The sequence below is a fragment of the Peromyscus maniculatus genome, chromosome 7 (genome assembly GCF_049852395.1).
Source record: "Peromyscus maniculatus bairdii isolate BWxNUB_F1_BW_parent chromosome 7, HU_Pman_BW_mat_3.1, whole genome shotgun sequence".
NCBI lineage: Eukaryota > Metazoa > Chordata > Mammalia > Rodentia > Cricetidae > Peromyscus > Peromyscus maniculatus.
Genome location: NC_134858.1, coordinates 21,290,310 through 21,307,515, shown reverse-complemented (window position 1 = coordinate 21,307,515; position 17,206 = coordinate 21,290,310). Strand labels below are relative to the sequence as shown.

The 17,206-nt window shown below is 43.9% G+C and overlaps 1 protein-coding gene across 1 annotated transcript in view; it reads right to left on the bottom strand.

Moving 5' to 3' along the window:
• The window catches only part of Bmper (BMP binding endothelial regulator), a 253,931-nt gene that overhangs the window by 95,267 nt on the left and 141,458 nt on the right, over nt 1–17,206 (bottom strand). Inside the window, exons 9-11 of the mRNA XM_006991683.4 lie at nt 17,016–17,156; nt 14,886–14,990; nt 11,144–11,189 (exon numbers count right to left, since the gene is read on the bottom strand). Coding sequence (XP_006991745.1) covers nt 11,144–11,189; nt 14,886–14,990; nt 17,016–17,156 — 292 coding nt within the window. The remainder of the gene's footprint in view (nt 1–11,143; nt 11,190–14,885; nt 14,991–17,015; nt 17,157–17,206) is intronic.

Sequence of the window (17,206 nt, the reverse complement as noted above, 5' to 3'; positions counted from 1 at the left end):
TTATATGTGTACTTCTCAGTGCCCTGAGAGCTCACTGCTATAGTGGAGACTCTAAATGGATACACAAATATACATTAATTATATTACAGCAATGCATGGCATAGTGCCTATTAAATATCAACAAATATTTGCTGACAACTGACTAATTAATTAAACAGTATATTTGGCTAAGAAGAAACTGGCTACACTAAATTTACTAAAATAAATACAAGTGATGACATGTATTCATAAATAATTAATTGAATTATTTATGAACACATTAAGAACAAATATACTATCAGGGAAAACAGAAAAGTGAAGAATATTAAAGGGAATTATATTGGTGGCAAGAAAACCACCTGGGAAACCCGAGTCTGGGAGCTCAGTGCTCAGGTGGGCAGCAATCCTTCTCCCTTCATAAAGCCAGTTTCTTCAGCTGGATAGACATGTAGCCCACTGAAAATATTCTCAGAGTCACAAAACTAGGAGAACAGCACATAATTCTAACCCCACACTGACCAAGCTTGTATGACAAGCTGATCCTGGTTCCTCAAGGAAAGCCACATCCTGATAACCAAAACTTGTGCATGTGGCATTGAATGGCCAAAGAATAGGCCAAAGAGGAGTCAGGCTTGCTCATGAGCTGACCTGCAAAGGCAGAATCTATCCTATATGATCAGAGGGAAAAGAATACAATCCATTTGCTGAACTGTCAGGGGAAGGGGGGTGGGTCATGGCATAATACATTTTCATGAGAAGAATGGAACCAGACATGGCTTTGAAGATGAAGGAGGAGGCCAGGGGTCAAGTGATACAGGTGGCCTTAGAAGCTGGGGATGGCAAACATGACTCTGCTTGAGACTTTACAAGAAACACAACCTTGTTGGTGTCTTGAGGCCTATTTGAGCCCAGTGAGGCCTATTTCTGACTTTGACCTCTAGCGAGCATAAGATAATTAGTGGCATGAAGCAGTGATTTTTGTGGGACTTCACTACAGCATCCATTGGAAACAAGTTACTTAGTACAGTCAAAGCATCTAGTGCGAACTGCCTGCATCAGGCACAATGCCAGCTGTGCTGTGTTCTGCATTTTAATGTCTCATTCCAGCCTTACTGTGTCTCTGTGCGTCATGCAGTATTATAGTAATTCCTTAGTGGTGAGTTTGCAGAAGGTGCCTGTGGCCCACAGTCACTCAGCCAATAGCACTACGCTCTAGTCTCAGTGGTCCAAGGCCAGTGCCTCCCCCGCTGTGGTTCTACTGACAGCATACACCGCAACATTCCAGCAGATGTTGCTGAAGACTCTGGGAATGGGAAGAAGCTCTTCCCAGGAAAAAAGCTTCTAGGATGTAGAGGCTCTCAAGGCTGGTCAGTGACCTCCCAGGACTATCTGGATTTCAGATTATCTATGGAGAAATCAGTTATAAAATTCAGTGTATGGCCCTCCTGTTTCATGTGTTCCTATTTCATCTCCCCAACTTCAAGGCCTAAAATTTAAGGTCTATTTCAGCATTTTATCTCTATTTTCCAGAATGCAGGAAACTCACCAAGTTTTTTTTTTTCTTTCTTTCTTTATCTTTTTTTTTCTCACTCAGTAACTGTTTCTTTCATACCATACATTTGGGGGAGTCTGCTACATAACTAAGATCACTGTACCTACAAAAAAACAACAAGAAAAATACACTCTACTCTCCAAAGTTTTATTATAAACTATCGTAGAAGATATACTTGCTGCTCCTGCTACATACAGGTTGACTGGACAGTGTCTTTCCCCTTTACAGTTCTCTTTCTAGCAGAGCTGTGCATCTGAAATGAGGGGATGTGCTTCCCCTCTCTACAGAATTTAGTCTACAGAAGTAAAGCACTAAAGACCTTGGAAGTGAGTCCTGTATTGGAAACCCCATCTCACCCCCCCCCCCATTCACTGGCCAACAGAGCAGACACAAGCTCCCTTGTGATGCAGGTTTGTTTACCTGAAGCTACCACATTGCAGATTCACTGAACAGATGCCAAGATTAGAGCTGATGCTCACAAAGAGTGACCATCGCTTTTCTTCTTGTGAGAGCGATTGTAAGAGGAACATAGAGTAGAGAGCTGGTGAAAAGATAATGGGTTGAGTCCATCCATGAAAGACATACAAAATGTAGATTAGGGGCCAGAATGGAGTCAGCCTTCTCGGCTACAGGAAGCATGCCAGGAAAGCACAAACACAGGAAGGAAGCAGCTTGTACAAGAAGAGCAGAGACGGATCTGTCGGGAGCAAGGCCTTGCTCCAGGGGACATGAGACACTCACACTGTGTAAATAAATTAGCCTGAGATTCGTTACCAGTCTGAGAAGTTTAAATATATTCCAAAGAACCAACATGTCTTAATGTGTTTCCTACAAAATATCAATCCCACCTGTTGGATTTCCATAGTAAAACTTTAAAAGCTCTGCAAGGCAATGGATGGGGTGGGGGGGCTCTGTACTCTCTCACCCTCCTGAAAGCTCACAGTGCCCACTGCCACAGCAAAGGCCCCGAGGTGTTTAAGTCTACCCCATCCAGTATTCCTTAACATTTACAATCAGAAGATCTGTCTTGAAGATACTACTCAGGGCTATTCCTCAGCTCTAGGGTTTCATAGCATAAGCCTTGGAAAGCTCAGCAGCAAAGGAAGATGGTCTAGATTTTTCATGAAAGATGAGTTTGGGTTCTGAAGTGATGCACATAAAGGACTGAAGGGAAGGAGATGGGGATTAGTAGAAAACAACAGGATGAGGGTCCAGCTGTCATGGGAATAAAAAGGAAATTATTTATTAGAAAAACAGCATAAAGAGGCAATCAACTAGACTTGATGACTGATTAGCAACAGGGGAGAGAAATGCCAGAACTATGAGAAACAATGTTCAGTCTCCAAACCTGCACAGCTGGGTGAATGTGGAGGCCAGAATTTAGTGAATAAATAGAGCTTGGAAACAGCCACTAGTCCCTCCCACTAACTCCTAATTCAGATGATCTGGTGAGTCAAAGGTAGCAACTGTTCATGAAGTTCAAATGCAGTACTCACAAGGAGAATTACTCCCTTGGAAGGCTAGAAGCTAAGGTTTACTATATGACTCAAAGAACACGGAGAAGCGAGGCTGGTACTTTATCCCTGGTGACTAGTTTTCACGGTGCTGTGAAGTATTATACACACTACAGAAGGAGCAAAGTAATCATCAGCCTCACCCATCTGTGCACGCTGTAAACTACAATAGCAACTAGCCCAACAGGATATGCCCACTGGCACAATAGTAGCACAGACGTTAAGGGGATAACCAATCACTTTCTGGATTGGATACAAAGCTTGTTTCGTGAGATAGATCCCAAACGTGTCATTGTTTGAGGAGCCAAGAATCTGTGGCTAGATAGGTCACAAGCCCTAGGGGAGAATCCAAGACATTTATTCCGATAAATGTATATAGTGTTAAAATGATTCCTAATGCCATTCTATACCCATAGATCAGACCACCTCTCAACCCTCATAAGAGAAGCTTTCTTCAGCAGTAGATGGCAATTAACACTGAGACCCACAGCTGGTCAGTGTGCAGAGAAGTGGTGATGATTGTAAGGGGCAAGGGTGGTAGATAGAAACAATGTTTTCCAGACACAATAGGGAAATTGTACCTATGAACTCACAGCAGTTGTGACAGCATGCACAAGACCTATACAGACAAGCTCAAGTCAGATAAAATCCCATCAGAGAGTGGGGAAGGTGGGCATGAAATGCCATCACTAGGCAAGGAGCTATTGGCATTTGGTAGCTGCTGGGAGAAGAAGAGTCAGGACTTTTTAATGTTATGACTCCTGGTATATTCAGCACACTCCAGGGACGGCTCTACTCCCAAAACTAGTTGGGCAACACAAACTGGTTTCAATGGGGAAGAAGTAGAGACAGAAGCAGAGGCAGAAGAGGAAGAAGAAGTGGAAGAGGAAGAGGCAGAAGAAGAGGAAGAGGAGGAGGAAGATGGAGGGGAAGAGGAAGAGGCAGAAGAAGAGGAAGAGGAAGCAAGGGAGAGGGAGGAGAAGGAGGAGAAGCAGATTAAACTCAAATTTGAATAGGAAGGGATCAGAGTGTAAAGAATTGTTATGGGAGGAGATGAGAGTGAATATATTCAAGATACACTATATGGAATTCTCAGAGAATTAATAAAAATATTGTTTTAAAATTTCAAAGTTTGGACAGTTCTGAATCCAGTGTGAGAAAGGAGCATCTGTGGATGTAAACAAGAGAAGGCAGGAAGTCAAAAGGACAGATCCATGCACTAAAGACAGACACCCTGGGCCAGCAGAGGAAGGGACAATGACTGGGGTGGAGAATGTGTATAGGATGAATTGCATATCCATGAGAAACACTGTGTATACAGTGAGTCATCTCTTATCTCTGTAAAAGTGAGAGCTGAAATATTATAACCCAAGAGATCACAGAAGTTAGCCTAACTTCACAAACACAATGTTTCTAAAGGTGAGTGGACACAAGCGATTGCAAATAGAATTCTCTGTAACGTGTAAAAGAAGGAAACTGGTAAATCTCATGTATTTGGAGGTAATCCTCCAAAATGAGTCAACATACAGTTAACAGAGAACACAGAGGCATGCTTAAAGTTTGGGCTGCAGAGTCTTGCAGATTACAGTATTAGCCGACCTCTCTCTGATTTAACTTTTCCGACCTTCAGATCCTTTACTTGTAAGAGGGAGTAGAGATTAGCTTCTACTTGGCAGGATCATCTTGAGAATTAAGGAGCAAAATGTGTGGACTGCATGTCCTATAAGCCCTGCTCTACCTCAGCGTGAGCGGCCACACCAGCAGGAGTCTGGGTTTTGTTGATCTTATTTTACTTGTAGGAGATGTGACCTCAGAGAGGTGGAAACCTGCCTCAGCTCAGCATGTAGAGCTTTCCATGAAACATGTTTTTCAGGTGCAGTCTGGTGTTTGACCTACTCAATTGTCTTGTCCTTTGGTCGTATTTTCAGGGTACCCTCACTAAGTCTGGGTCTCCAGTACACTCAGCCACAACTGGCTGCTTACATTTCTTTAGAGATTCAGAATGGCAGTGTTGTATCTCTATAGAAAAATATTCATTTATATGTAGACAAGAATGTAATATTTAGTGGAATGTTTAATAATACTGTATCACTCAAAAATAATTAAAAAAATAAACAACAAGAATAAACCATATTTCCAAGCAAACTCCAAGGAGACTCATAGACTGAGGACTATGTTGGGATGTTTGAAAAGCATATGGGTCTTATTGCAGCTTTCCTACTTGATATTTTGTGAGAAGCCTCAGTTTCCTTGACTGAACACTGGAAGGGAAGACCCCAGAGAGAAAGTCCCTGGATGTATATAATTTCATGGCAATAAATTAGTAAGGAATTAAAATGTAACTGAGAAAGCAACATTGCCCCTTTTTCACCCCTACTATCAATTATACATAGAATTCTTCCAAGTTTAAAACTATATAGAATATTTATGCATATGTGCATATATATGTATATATGTTTACTTAGTATAAACAAAAATTTAGCAAGACCTTCACTTGACTATATAAGTATTCCCCTCTGAGTTGCCATGGTGGAGGTAGAAATATGAGTAGACATGGAAAAGTAAGCTCAGGGCCCAACCACCACTCTGCCTTGAGCAGACAGGTAAAGCAAGCATAAAATAGAATGAAGCCTGGGGCTAGAATATCCTTTTCTCACAGGCTAGGGGTAGAGAGAGAAAAGCTATTAAATTGGAGGTCTTTCTTGTGATTTCTAATCTATAACTCCTAAGGACTATAAAATCCCCAAACCTCCTTCCCACTTCTGAGCTGTAACTATTTATCAAACTCTAAATGACAAAGAAGCCAAGCACAACTTACTCCAGCCCAGCCTCTGGAGCCAGACAGCACAGGGGAGACTCAGGCTCCATCTCTGACCTCCACATCTCTAAGCCCCAGTTCCCTGGCTGTAAAACTGCAACTAATAACATTACTTGGCCAAAAGATAGCTGTGAGATTGATATGAAATCAAATGGGACAACCATGACAGTGTCTTGATATATAGCAGATGATGATAAGTAAATGTTGGCTACTGCCGCTGTTATTGCTGGTTCTGTTGGCTAGTCATGTTGACACTGAGGATGACGGTGGTCACAGTTTACTAATCAACCACAATATTTACTGAGTACTTGTCAAGTACTGACCCTTATACCTAGGGTGAGTAAGCCACCCTCATCTGTTTCCACAGTGAGTTAGTACTCAAGAAGTGTTACTATCTAGTTCACCTTAGGAATTGACAAGAGATGGAGGTCAAAAATGATCCTATTCTTAGAGAATGACTTCAACCTCATCCCTCAACTCTGCTAATTATGCCACCTTGAAGTGGCAGCATCTCTTAGAACAGAACAGCAGAGCAAAAGGAAGAACTCATTTCCCCAGTTTCTCCTGTGTGGGCTCTCTACAGGACCACCGTTGGCATGAGGGGCTCTACTTTCCACCAGCCTGCCAGGCAAGCTTCAGAAGGTGTCAAAGCCAGCCCCACACACACTAGCAGAAACTTCAGTGGCTACTAAGCTTAGCGCGTCCCTGCCAGGGCTAAAGCCAACACCACAGATTCTTATTCTGCAAGCCTTCTGAGCCTGGTGTCCAATTTCCTTGCTTGCCTAGGTTGAGGACAAACTCCAAGGGCTGGGAGAACTAGAGTCCCAGAGGCAAGAACTCTTGCTCAAACACGGAATTATTGATTTGCAGAGGCTCTCTCCGTGGAGATTTTTCATAGGCTAAGCTCCAAGATCACTCTTTCATCATGCATCATGTCCGTTCCCCCTCCCCCCCCCCCCCCCCCCCGCCCAAAATGAAATTGTTCTCCTGGTTGTCCTCCTACACTCACTGTTTACTAGGACATAGAAAAAGGCACCAGGCATCCAACGGGTTGAGGGTAGAGACACTTGCCAACAAAACCAGCTGGGGTAAATTCTGCAGCGCGCTGTGGTGGGTACAGGCAGCAGGCCCAGGGCCCACTATGAGCTAGTGCAAGTTCAGTGACCTTCACACAGCTAACAACTAACCCCTTGGGGTGGGCTTAAAGAATTACCTATCAACTGTGCACCCTCCCCCACCCAGTACCGGCACCCTTAGCTGCTGAAAATCAGTATTTCCTGTGATTTATAGGATATGTGGCTGGGGTTATTTCAATCATATGTACATAGGTGCTCAGTAGACCCTGCCAGGCTCAGTGTTACAAATTGCATGCTTGCATTTCGGGTCAGGGGTGCCTCAGGCTGAGTATGAGGTAAGTGAAGGGTGTAAGTAATGTGTGAGACCTGGGGGTAGATGACCATGTCTTAAGGCCTTTGGATGCCTCTGACCTGATTAAGAGATTAACTTCTCTCATAACCAATTTCTCAGTTGCACCACACCACCACCTTCCTCCACACACCTCGCTTATCAGTGAAAACTTTGACACTGAAGTATTATTTCCAAGTTTGAAAACAGATCTGCTGCCAGCATAGAATTTATCTGGTTCTGGTCTCTGTGGGTTGGTGAGGTCAAGATTCCACCCACTCTTTGCCAGCACACCATAAAAGAACATTTCACATAAACCAAGTGCTACGAGGAAAAGCAGAGTGGCCCTCCTGAGTTCTGATGCTTCCTGGCACCTAATTCATGGTCACATGACACTCAGCCAAGCAAAGAGATTGCCTTCCAGCTACAGCCTCATACCTTGGCAAGAAAGCGCTTTTGCCAAAAGTTTTATGGAGTTTCTTTAGCCCACTTCAAATATTTTACTTTAAGTAAATCATCCAAACCAAATTCAATTCTTTCTGTTGGAACGGAAAATAGTATGTCTTGAGTTGTTAGGAGGCAACTATGCTTTTTAGACTGTCCTCAGGCCCGATTCTAGGAGGACTTCCCATGTGAATAGAATCCCCATTGCCTCTTCAGATCGACCTCACTCATTGTTCAGACGCAGAGAGTACAATGGCTTCCTGTCCTTGCGACTGCTTCTACCTACATAACAAACTTGTGCTGTAACTGACGTGTGCAGAGAAGACCTGCAAAACATTTGTTTCCTCTTTGCTGGAAAAAACACCTCAAACTCTGCTCAGACCTAGACAAACCAAGGCAAGAAGAAATTCTATAGGATTTTAGTGAGAGGCAATGGGGTGCCACCACTGCCAGACATAATCCATCATTCATTTAACATCTACAGTCAAAATGCATCTTTGAGTACCTGGGAGCTGTAATCAGTTTCACTTCTGTATAAATATATGCAAGTATGCATTTGTGTAGGTATATAGTCTTGACTCCTTACAGAATATATTAAAAAATACATAAGCATATGTTGAATAATTCAAAATATATGTATGGCCATAGACAGTGAACACAGAAGCAGGCTTATGCATGCTGTTAAATGTAGCCTGCATTTTCTTCCCCACTTCCGAGCAATGAAAAGCAATGACAGCAATTTTTTAAGCAGTCAGGTTGTGTCTTCATAACTATTTGTAAGCTCGGGGAATTAAAATATAAAAACATATTCAATAAACCCAGAGGCACTGGCCTTTCGATCCTAGGCTAGCAAAAGGTCAACTTCATTTCACGCTCCTCCTGTGCTGAGTCAGCAGGTACTGACAGTGGGTCATTGTTGCTAGTCTCACGGGTGTTCATCTCTGCATTCACCGGGGCAGCTTTCCCTGTTTGGAGTATCACTGGCTGACCTCGAGCAGCGTTTGACACTGTCTAGAGATGCTTGTCACTTTGAGGGAAAGGTTGTTGCTAAATACTCTGCAATACACAGGACATTCCTAAAGCAAAGCTGACCGGAGAGACTGTCAATATAACAGAGGTTGAAAACCCTGGAGTCTTTTAGTTTTAGAAAACACTAGCCTTAGCTTGATGTTTTGGCCTTGGTTTCCCACTCTAGAAACCTGCATGCCAGAAGAGGTTTTATAACTAATAAGAAGAGGAAAGAATGAGCCCAAAGGTTTATTCCAGATCTTGGATATAATAACAAAGGAATTTCAAAGTAGGAGGTCTTCGGGCCATCGCTAAGGGACATCAGGAAAAGTCTACCTGGGTGCAGTATGGAAAGCTGGGCATTGCCTAAAAGATTGGAAGCTATCCCATCTCTTAACTGGATCTGAACAAACGAGCTTTGCCGAGGAGAATGTGTTTTACAGCACTGACGGAAGAACTGCTGGAGAGAAAGCGAGGGTAAACAGATGGGAAGAACACCAGGGGAAATTGAGAAATAGCCATCTGATGATATAATTCAGACTTGGGCTGGGAACCGCATGCCTGCAGGCTTCCAGCTCGGACCTGCAGGTGCAGGTGCAGCCTGGGGCCTCCCGGTGCCCCTCCAGCTGGGTGGCTTTCTCTGGTTGTCTCCCTGGGTGATGGAAGGGACAGATCATTCAGGTGCTTCACATAACACAGCACTTGATATGATGGGTTACAAATTCTTTTCCTTTGTCTTCTCTTTTCCCCTTTACATCCCCAGACTTCTAGAATGGAGAGGCGAGCTCGCGATGGATAAACGAGTAAAATCTAGCTCTACTTGCCAATATGTCACTAGTCACCATTCTGACTCTTAGAAATGAGGGCAATTCCAGATTTGAGTTGTTTCTGTGCAAAGTCCATGTTCTTGTGAGGCTGATAACCAGAGAATCGGGAGATGTGCCACATCTGTGGCATGCAAACAGAAGAGGTGAACTGCAAAATATCAGGCGTCCCTGTGAGGCTAGTCTCTCCTTCATCTAGTCTCTCTCTGCTTTGTTATCCACACTACAGAGAACGGCACAAGCCCACTGACATGGCCACAGAGGAAAACGCCATCAGTGCAGCCTGGAGTCTGCTCATACAGACGGGGATGCAGCTGAAGGCAGCCTCTGAACTAGCGTAAAGAGTCTCGGGAAGATGGCTAAGGGGAACAGTTCATGCATGTGCTTTTGACTCACTCATGTGTTAATCATAGCTGCCTCTTCCTTCGTTCTGCATTAATTTCTGAATCTACTGTCATGCATCATCAGCCTCCTTTGAGCTAGTTTATGACTTCATTATCTTCAAAGGAAAGTTCTTTTATTAAATCCATAACTTATTTTTTTGCTAATTCAATAAGGAGTTTCATCAATTGTAAAGTTTCATGGTATTTTAAAAATAACAATATCTGTTAGACATAAGAAATATATACATGAGCATTAACATATTATACATTAACATATAGCAGCTTTCCATGTATAATTTCATATAGATATAAAATGACATGTATTTATGTATATATGTCATCAGAGGACATTAAATAGTCAAAGGAGGGAAAACCAGGGTTCTTTGGAGCAATATAAACTCTGATTTCAGATAAATAAAAGCAACAAACCTGTTTCCATATGAAAGCTGCTTCAATTTCCTGGCTTTGCTAATACTGCCACCATGCATCTGAAATAACGTGACAATGTATTTCTAACACCATTGTATCAATAGTGTACTTCAGAAGGCTTTCTCAAAGCCAGATGTGTTTCAGGACTACACAGTGATTTTCTAATAGATGTAGACAGAAGTCCCCATATGGGGCTCATGTTGAGCCAAGCACAATGCTCTGCCCATGAGATTGATAGAGCAGCCTCAGATGGCTCTCAAACTTCAAGACTTAATAAGATAGACCCTTCAAGAACTCAGCTAAAAGTGTCAGGATGAAAACCCATTGCCATCAGCAATATTGGATGTGCCCAAGAGAAAGGGTGAGGGGGTGGGGGAGAGAGGAGGAAGTGCAGTTGTTTGGTGGTATAAAGAGAGGAAGTAAAACCCTGAGAGATTATAGATGTCTGGCTTTACTGGGCATCATTATCCTAGCCCAAAGGACTGCAAATGCTATTAGCAGTTTCCAATGTGCATTAAGTTATCTGTTCTTCTTTAAAACTCCATTTAACAATTTATCTTCCTGAGTTCTCCTAACAGCAGATTCTGGTGGAGATATCCACACTGCTCTCAATCCAGCTTCTGTGAAAGGATGACAGACAGCTGATTCCAGGTGCCGGGGGGAAAGGTAGACGAGCCCATCTCACACCTACAGAATCAAGTCTATAGAAAACTCACACCAGGTTTTCCTATTCATCACAAAGTGTCAAACAAATACTAAGAGCACATTTTTCCAAAGAATGAACTTACTGTCAGTGCAGATAGGACAGCATCCTTTTCTGTTGAGAATTTTACCCTGGTCAGGAGGGGAAAAAGAAACACCAAAATTCAATGTTAAAAAGTGGTCTGCTGAGGAGAAATCTCTTCTCAAAAATCTAATACCAGAAAAACCAACAACATCAGCCCAGACTTGGTGATGATGGCGTGGGGGGGGGGGGGGATGAAGTTTCAAGCATCAGGTCCCCAGGCCAGGCAAAATCATTCCAAAAAGCTTTCCTGTTTTTATCCTTTAAGAAACAGAATACCTCAAAGTATGGTGTGATTTTTCTCACATGGAAGGAAGATGGAGACAGCCTGGATACAACTTTCTCATTGATAGCCAAATCAAGCCCTGTAGAAGTCAAGTGCACACACACACACACTCACACACACACACACACACACACACACACAAATGGGAACCCCTGCCACTTTGCCCATACTAGCACAGCCTTCTTCATGCTGGGCTCGACAAGCTCCCCTGGACCCTGTAACCCAAGTTCAGGATGCAGGCGTCCTATGGACTCTGCGCTGCAGATCAAACTCATCCATGTTAACTTCACTGCTCTGCGGCCACAGGCAGTGAAGTGGAGAGCTCTGTAGCATGGAGTAATTTTCCATCCCTGCCCTGGAAATGCAGTGCCACTTCCTAGTCCAATGTCTTTCCACTTTTATTAATGCCTGTGACATTTAAGGAAGGAAGCATACTCTGCAGACGCGTGTCAGAGAGTGGCCTTTTCTTATCTCTGACTCAGGGATCAGTCACAGGGAAGAAGAACTATGGAAGCAGATTAACATTCAAGGAACCACTCCTGCATGTGACCTTGGGTTGCTTATGAGGATTTAATGAGCTAAGCTTTAAGGCTTAATGATATGATCGTCATTGTTACTAAGAAGTGCAAAATCTTTCTGAGCTGAGCATATCCCCTTCTGTAGGTGAAGAAGCTGGTGCCATGCAGCACGGGGCGATAGAAACAAAATGTGGCACCACAGGCTACGCTTTTACCAGATTTTTATGCCACAGTTCTTCAAGACCTATCGTATGGTCTGCACTCGGTACAGACTGCTGCGTGTACTGCATGCTCCATCGCATTTGAAATTCACAGCGACACTCTGAGTGGGGATGATTTCATCCCCTTTTTACAGAGAACAAGGGAGCCAAGTGCACTGAGAGGTGGCCCAAGACCCAGGGCAGAGGCCCACAGCTGAGCTCAGCACATTCACTGCTGGGGAGTGGTGTGCAAAGCAGGCTTGAATATTTTCAAAATGAACAGTCCCATTGGCTTTTTAAATGACATTTTGCTACTGAAGAACTATAGCCATGTCTTTCTCCTTCCTTCATCAACTAAGCTTGCAATGACACATTAAACTTGGTAATGCCATAGGGCAGTGGTTCTCAGGCTATAATAAAGGGTTCTGCGAACCTTTAACATAGTTGCTCGTGTTGTGCTAACCCCTAACCACAAAGTTACTTCCATTGCTACTGTACAGTTAATTTTTCTACTGTAATGAATCATAATGTAAATATCTGATAGGCAGCGCCTGTGAACGGGTCCTTTGACCCCCCACCCCAAAGAGATCACAGCCCACAGATTAAGAACCACTGCCATAGGGGGTCTCATTTAATTTCTCAAGGACAAAGCCAAAGAAGATCATCAGCCCAGTCCCACAGAATGATTTCCCCAGAGGCTGGACCGAGGCACCCTGCCCCACTGGAATAGAGAGTTTAAGGCCAAGTTTCTATCCGAGTGTGATTGGGTGATTCTGTCCAGCTGTATCTCAGCAGACACTGCCATTTCCCTTGTTCAGAAAACGAAAGTAGAGCTGCTCCTGTTAGTAACGTAGTGGGAAATGAATAAAGCCCAAACTGTGAGGTCAGACAGCCGGGGCTGTGTGGAATGAGCTGGAAACTGGACTCGCTGTAGCCTCATCTGGAAGAAGGGTCTATTCAGCACCTACCTCAGCAGAGAAGTCTTGGGGAGGGGGTGAGGATATTTCTGTGACACAGAAAGGACCTCAATATACATGGATGATATTGAGAGGATAGTGAGTGGTTGGTCTCACCCACCCCCACTGGGACTCCCAGAGCCTGGGGAATTACCTAGGAAGGCATACAGGGAACACAGCCATAGCCTCTTGGAGCGGGAAAGAGAGGTGTGGTAACTGAAAGGGATGTAGCAGGGGATACAGACTCTTTCTAGTTTTCTAATTTTAGTATCTTTTTTTTAAATTTCCCCAGTCAATGATGGGAAGGCAAAATAAACTGCTGTCTTTTCTTTTTAAAGGATTTCATGGTAGAGCTAAACTATCTTCCAAAGACCTTGTGCTGGCTCTGAGAAGGGGGAGCGTGAAGGGGAACACAGGTTGGAAGGGTGCCTGGAAATAAAAAGGTGGTTCTGGAGGCCACAGCCAAGCCAGGGCCCTGACGAGGCTGAGGGGGCGGGGCTGGGCAAAGGCCTTCCTGGGAGGGATGGCCATTCCCGGCCTGAGTGTGGCACACACAGCGAGATGCGGGCACCGGAGCCGTGGCCTCCCGGCAGAAACCGCCACCGACCCAGCTCCCAGCGGCAGAGCTGGAGGGAGGCTGGGAACTCCACAGTGGCCTGCTCAGGCGAGCTCCTCCAGCCACCAGGCTGGCACTGCTTCCCGGTTTTGTCTTGTGGAATAAGGAAGCCCATTATTACTACCATGTGCTGGGAGAGTTCATTAGCGGTGAGGGTTCCCCCAGGACTGGCAGAAATGGTGTGATTCCATTTTTCCCAATGAATATTTATAAGCAGCCCATGTTCAAGTCTGCTTATTGTACCTACTTTTTTTTTTTTTTCTTTTATGGGAAGTTTTCAGTTTTATGTCTGAGGCTTTTTAAAGCAAGACTAATTAGGGGATTTTTCCCCTTGTCCCGGAGCTCCCCCAGCTCAGTTGTGCAATGGCAACAGCAGCTGTTGTTTTTTTGTGCCTCATTTGGCACTCAAGTAAAAACAGCAACTTTTTGTTTATAATAATAACAGATGTGAATAAAATTAAAAGTTTTCTATAACAGAGAAGAGAGGACATGCTCTGAATATATAGATATGTTTTCTTCATTCACTAGAAGGTACTGAATAGGTTTGACATTTTCCCAAAACGTACAAAGCCTTGAAAGGTTTCGAGTTGCTGAGGTGAATTCAATGGAGCCCACGCTTTCGAAGATAATGGCAGCTTTATTCAAGGCTCCGGGCTGTGGGCTTTTGAAAAGAGGTATTTCCATAAGGATGCTATTTCCATGTGAGGCTCCAGTGAAGGCCAGGGCTAGAGAGGAATGTTCTGCAGAGGAGTTGGGGCTTCTGCAAAGCAAGGAAATCCTCCTGGGGAAATTACTATTAAACAACGACATACTGTCGTGGCTCTGAGGAGAAAGCTGAGATGTGAGAGGGAAAAAGAAAGAAGAAGGGGACGTGAAACGTAGTTATGATGTTAAGTGGAGAATCCAACAGCAGCAAACAAGGTCTAGGCAGTGAGAGCGGGAGAAACCAGTCGAAAGTGGGCAGACTGCAGCAAGAACCGGACACGAGTTTTGTAACACAATGCTGGACTCCAGGTGGGGATGGCAAGAAGGAGTCACCAAGCTGTACAAGAGGCTTCAGCTGCTAGGGTATCTGCAAGCTTTCAGACTGCCTGCCGGTCTTTGCAGAAAATGGCATGGGCTGTGCATTTCTGAAGGTAACGAGAAAGTAAAGCTGAGTTCCCAGCATACCTGTGGGCAGCTGCTGACAGGAATGCACTGCTTCTTGCGACATTCCGTCTTCCCCTTCACACAAGCACAAATGCTACAGTTGACAGAGGACCACATCTCTCCATCCTGTGGGACACAGCACAAGATTCTGCTATCAGGTGGGAGTCACAGGAGCTGAGCCAGTGGGTTGCAATGTCCTGATTGGGAAGAGCATGCCTACCCTGCCTAAGTCACACAGCTTAGCCCAAGTGACTCTGGGGCCTCTATATGTAATCATCTTAACCTGGGGGTTAGGGAGGATTTCAGGCACTGTGCGTTTTGGGGGTGAAAGAATCTTGCTCCAAAATGTGGAGGATTTTTCTATATCTAACCAAGCCGTGTTTGCATCTCACCCCTCAGGTGCTCATGTGTTTTTCTACTTTCACCCTGGAAGACAAGGAAGTATTTCCCCACATGATGTATGAACAAAATCTTAACTTTCCTCTATTTAATGAGATTGAAATACTCGCTATCTCAGGCATCACAGTTAACTGAGATGTTTAGGCATGGTGATATAAGCCAAGGTGTGCTATGCCCCTAACCCACCCAGGACTTGAAAAGAACACAAATTATCAAATATTGGCCAGGCAGATACCTGGTCAGCAGCCATCTGAACACACAGAGCCCAGACAGACCAGCCCTAGAGACATGCATAGCTTGTACATTGGCTGGCTACCACTATTCTCCAAAAATGTAGGATAGCATTTTGGGACACATTTCTAAAGACTAGATTCTTGCTTAGACAGAATGTGTTGATACTTGATAAATGTATTGGGCTCATTGGATTTATAGCATGCAGTTAGCAGGTGCTGATCCAGAACACATCGGGAAGAGACATACTGAAGTTGGAAAGATCAGACAACAGGCAGATCTGAGGATAAAATGAGGATTCCTTTCCAGGCCTGTGGATTCAAGCTCTTTGGTGCATCCTCCTACTTCTCAGTTTTTGAAGATATTTTAAGGACTGCCCACCCTCTCTTCCTTTTAGGAGAGAGAGAACTAACTAAGCCTGTCTTCAAAGGGCATTGAACTTATCAATGTTCTATGCACAAATATTCCCAGAGCTCATAGCCTCTGTAAAGTACTTTAAGCCCCAGGTACTAAAAGATACCTTTTTATAAAGTGACTTGAAAGTGTTTTGTCCAAAGCACTATCATGAGAAGAGCTGATTTTATCTTGGTGCTCTAGGGACAAGTGAGGGCCTTTAATAAAGAGGATTTTAAATGAGTGGCCCTGAAAACATGCTGTATGACCCCTCCGATGGGCATAATTCATTGTCTTCTCTCTTACAGGGTCTATAAGAATCTAGACCTGTCTTCAGTGGATTGGCAGCCAGAGGGAGCCTCCACATCTGACATGATGTTAAGGGTCTAGATGCACCCTGCTGTCATCAAGCATTTCTTTGATACAGAGTCTCTCTCTCTCTCTCTCTCTCTCTCTCTCTCTCTCTCTCTCTCTCTCATCCTTAAGGAAAACATGCTAGATAAGAGAGAGGAAGCAGTTTGAACTAAGCTAGTACCTGCTTCCTGAAGTTAAATGGTTAGTATTCTACTTAAGACCACCAGAAAACAATGTAGAGCACACCAGACAGAGTTGGATGGCCAGTAAGCAAGCCTTTGAATACTGTGGAGTTGGACTCTCATACTTATGGTGGTCATTTACATTGTAAGCATCCTCATCTGAACACCTTGAAGTGAGCCAATTGTTTAAAGAAATCTGCAGAATGTTGCTGAAAGCATCTAATCAATAATAGATCTTTCAGGATCTGTCCATGGTCATGATCTTGACAAGCTGCACTGAGCATCCTTAAATGAACAAGATGTTCTCAGGCAATTGAGCACCATAACCACACCAGCTATGTGGCCTGCTCAGCTGAGCTTCAGACATTGGCTGATCACCTATAGAAAGAGCAATAACACTGACACATTTAGAGTCTTCCAGGTCCTTGATTTTAACACACACACACACACACACACACACACACGTGTAAATTAATATATCAAATATACATGTGTGTTTTTAAATGTATAGACTATGTAAAACTGGAACATTTTAATGGTCATCTGGTATAATGGCTCCTACAGCTCATGACACTTGTAATGGCATACATACCCTGAAAATCTTGCTGCCAAACTTGCATACTTTGACATCATCTGGAGGCACTCGTAGGAGACACTCTTCACAACAGGCATCCCCATCATTGTCACAGACACCAGGCTGGGAGCACTTCTTCTTACATACCATTGTAGAGTCCTGGAGGCCCAAAGGCAGACTAGAAATTAAAAATGACTTTCACCCCTCCT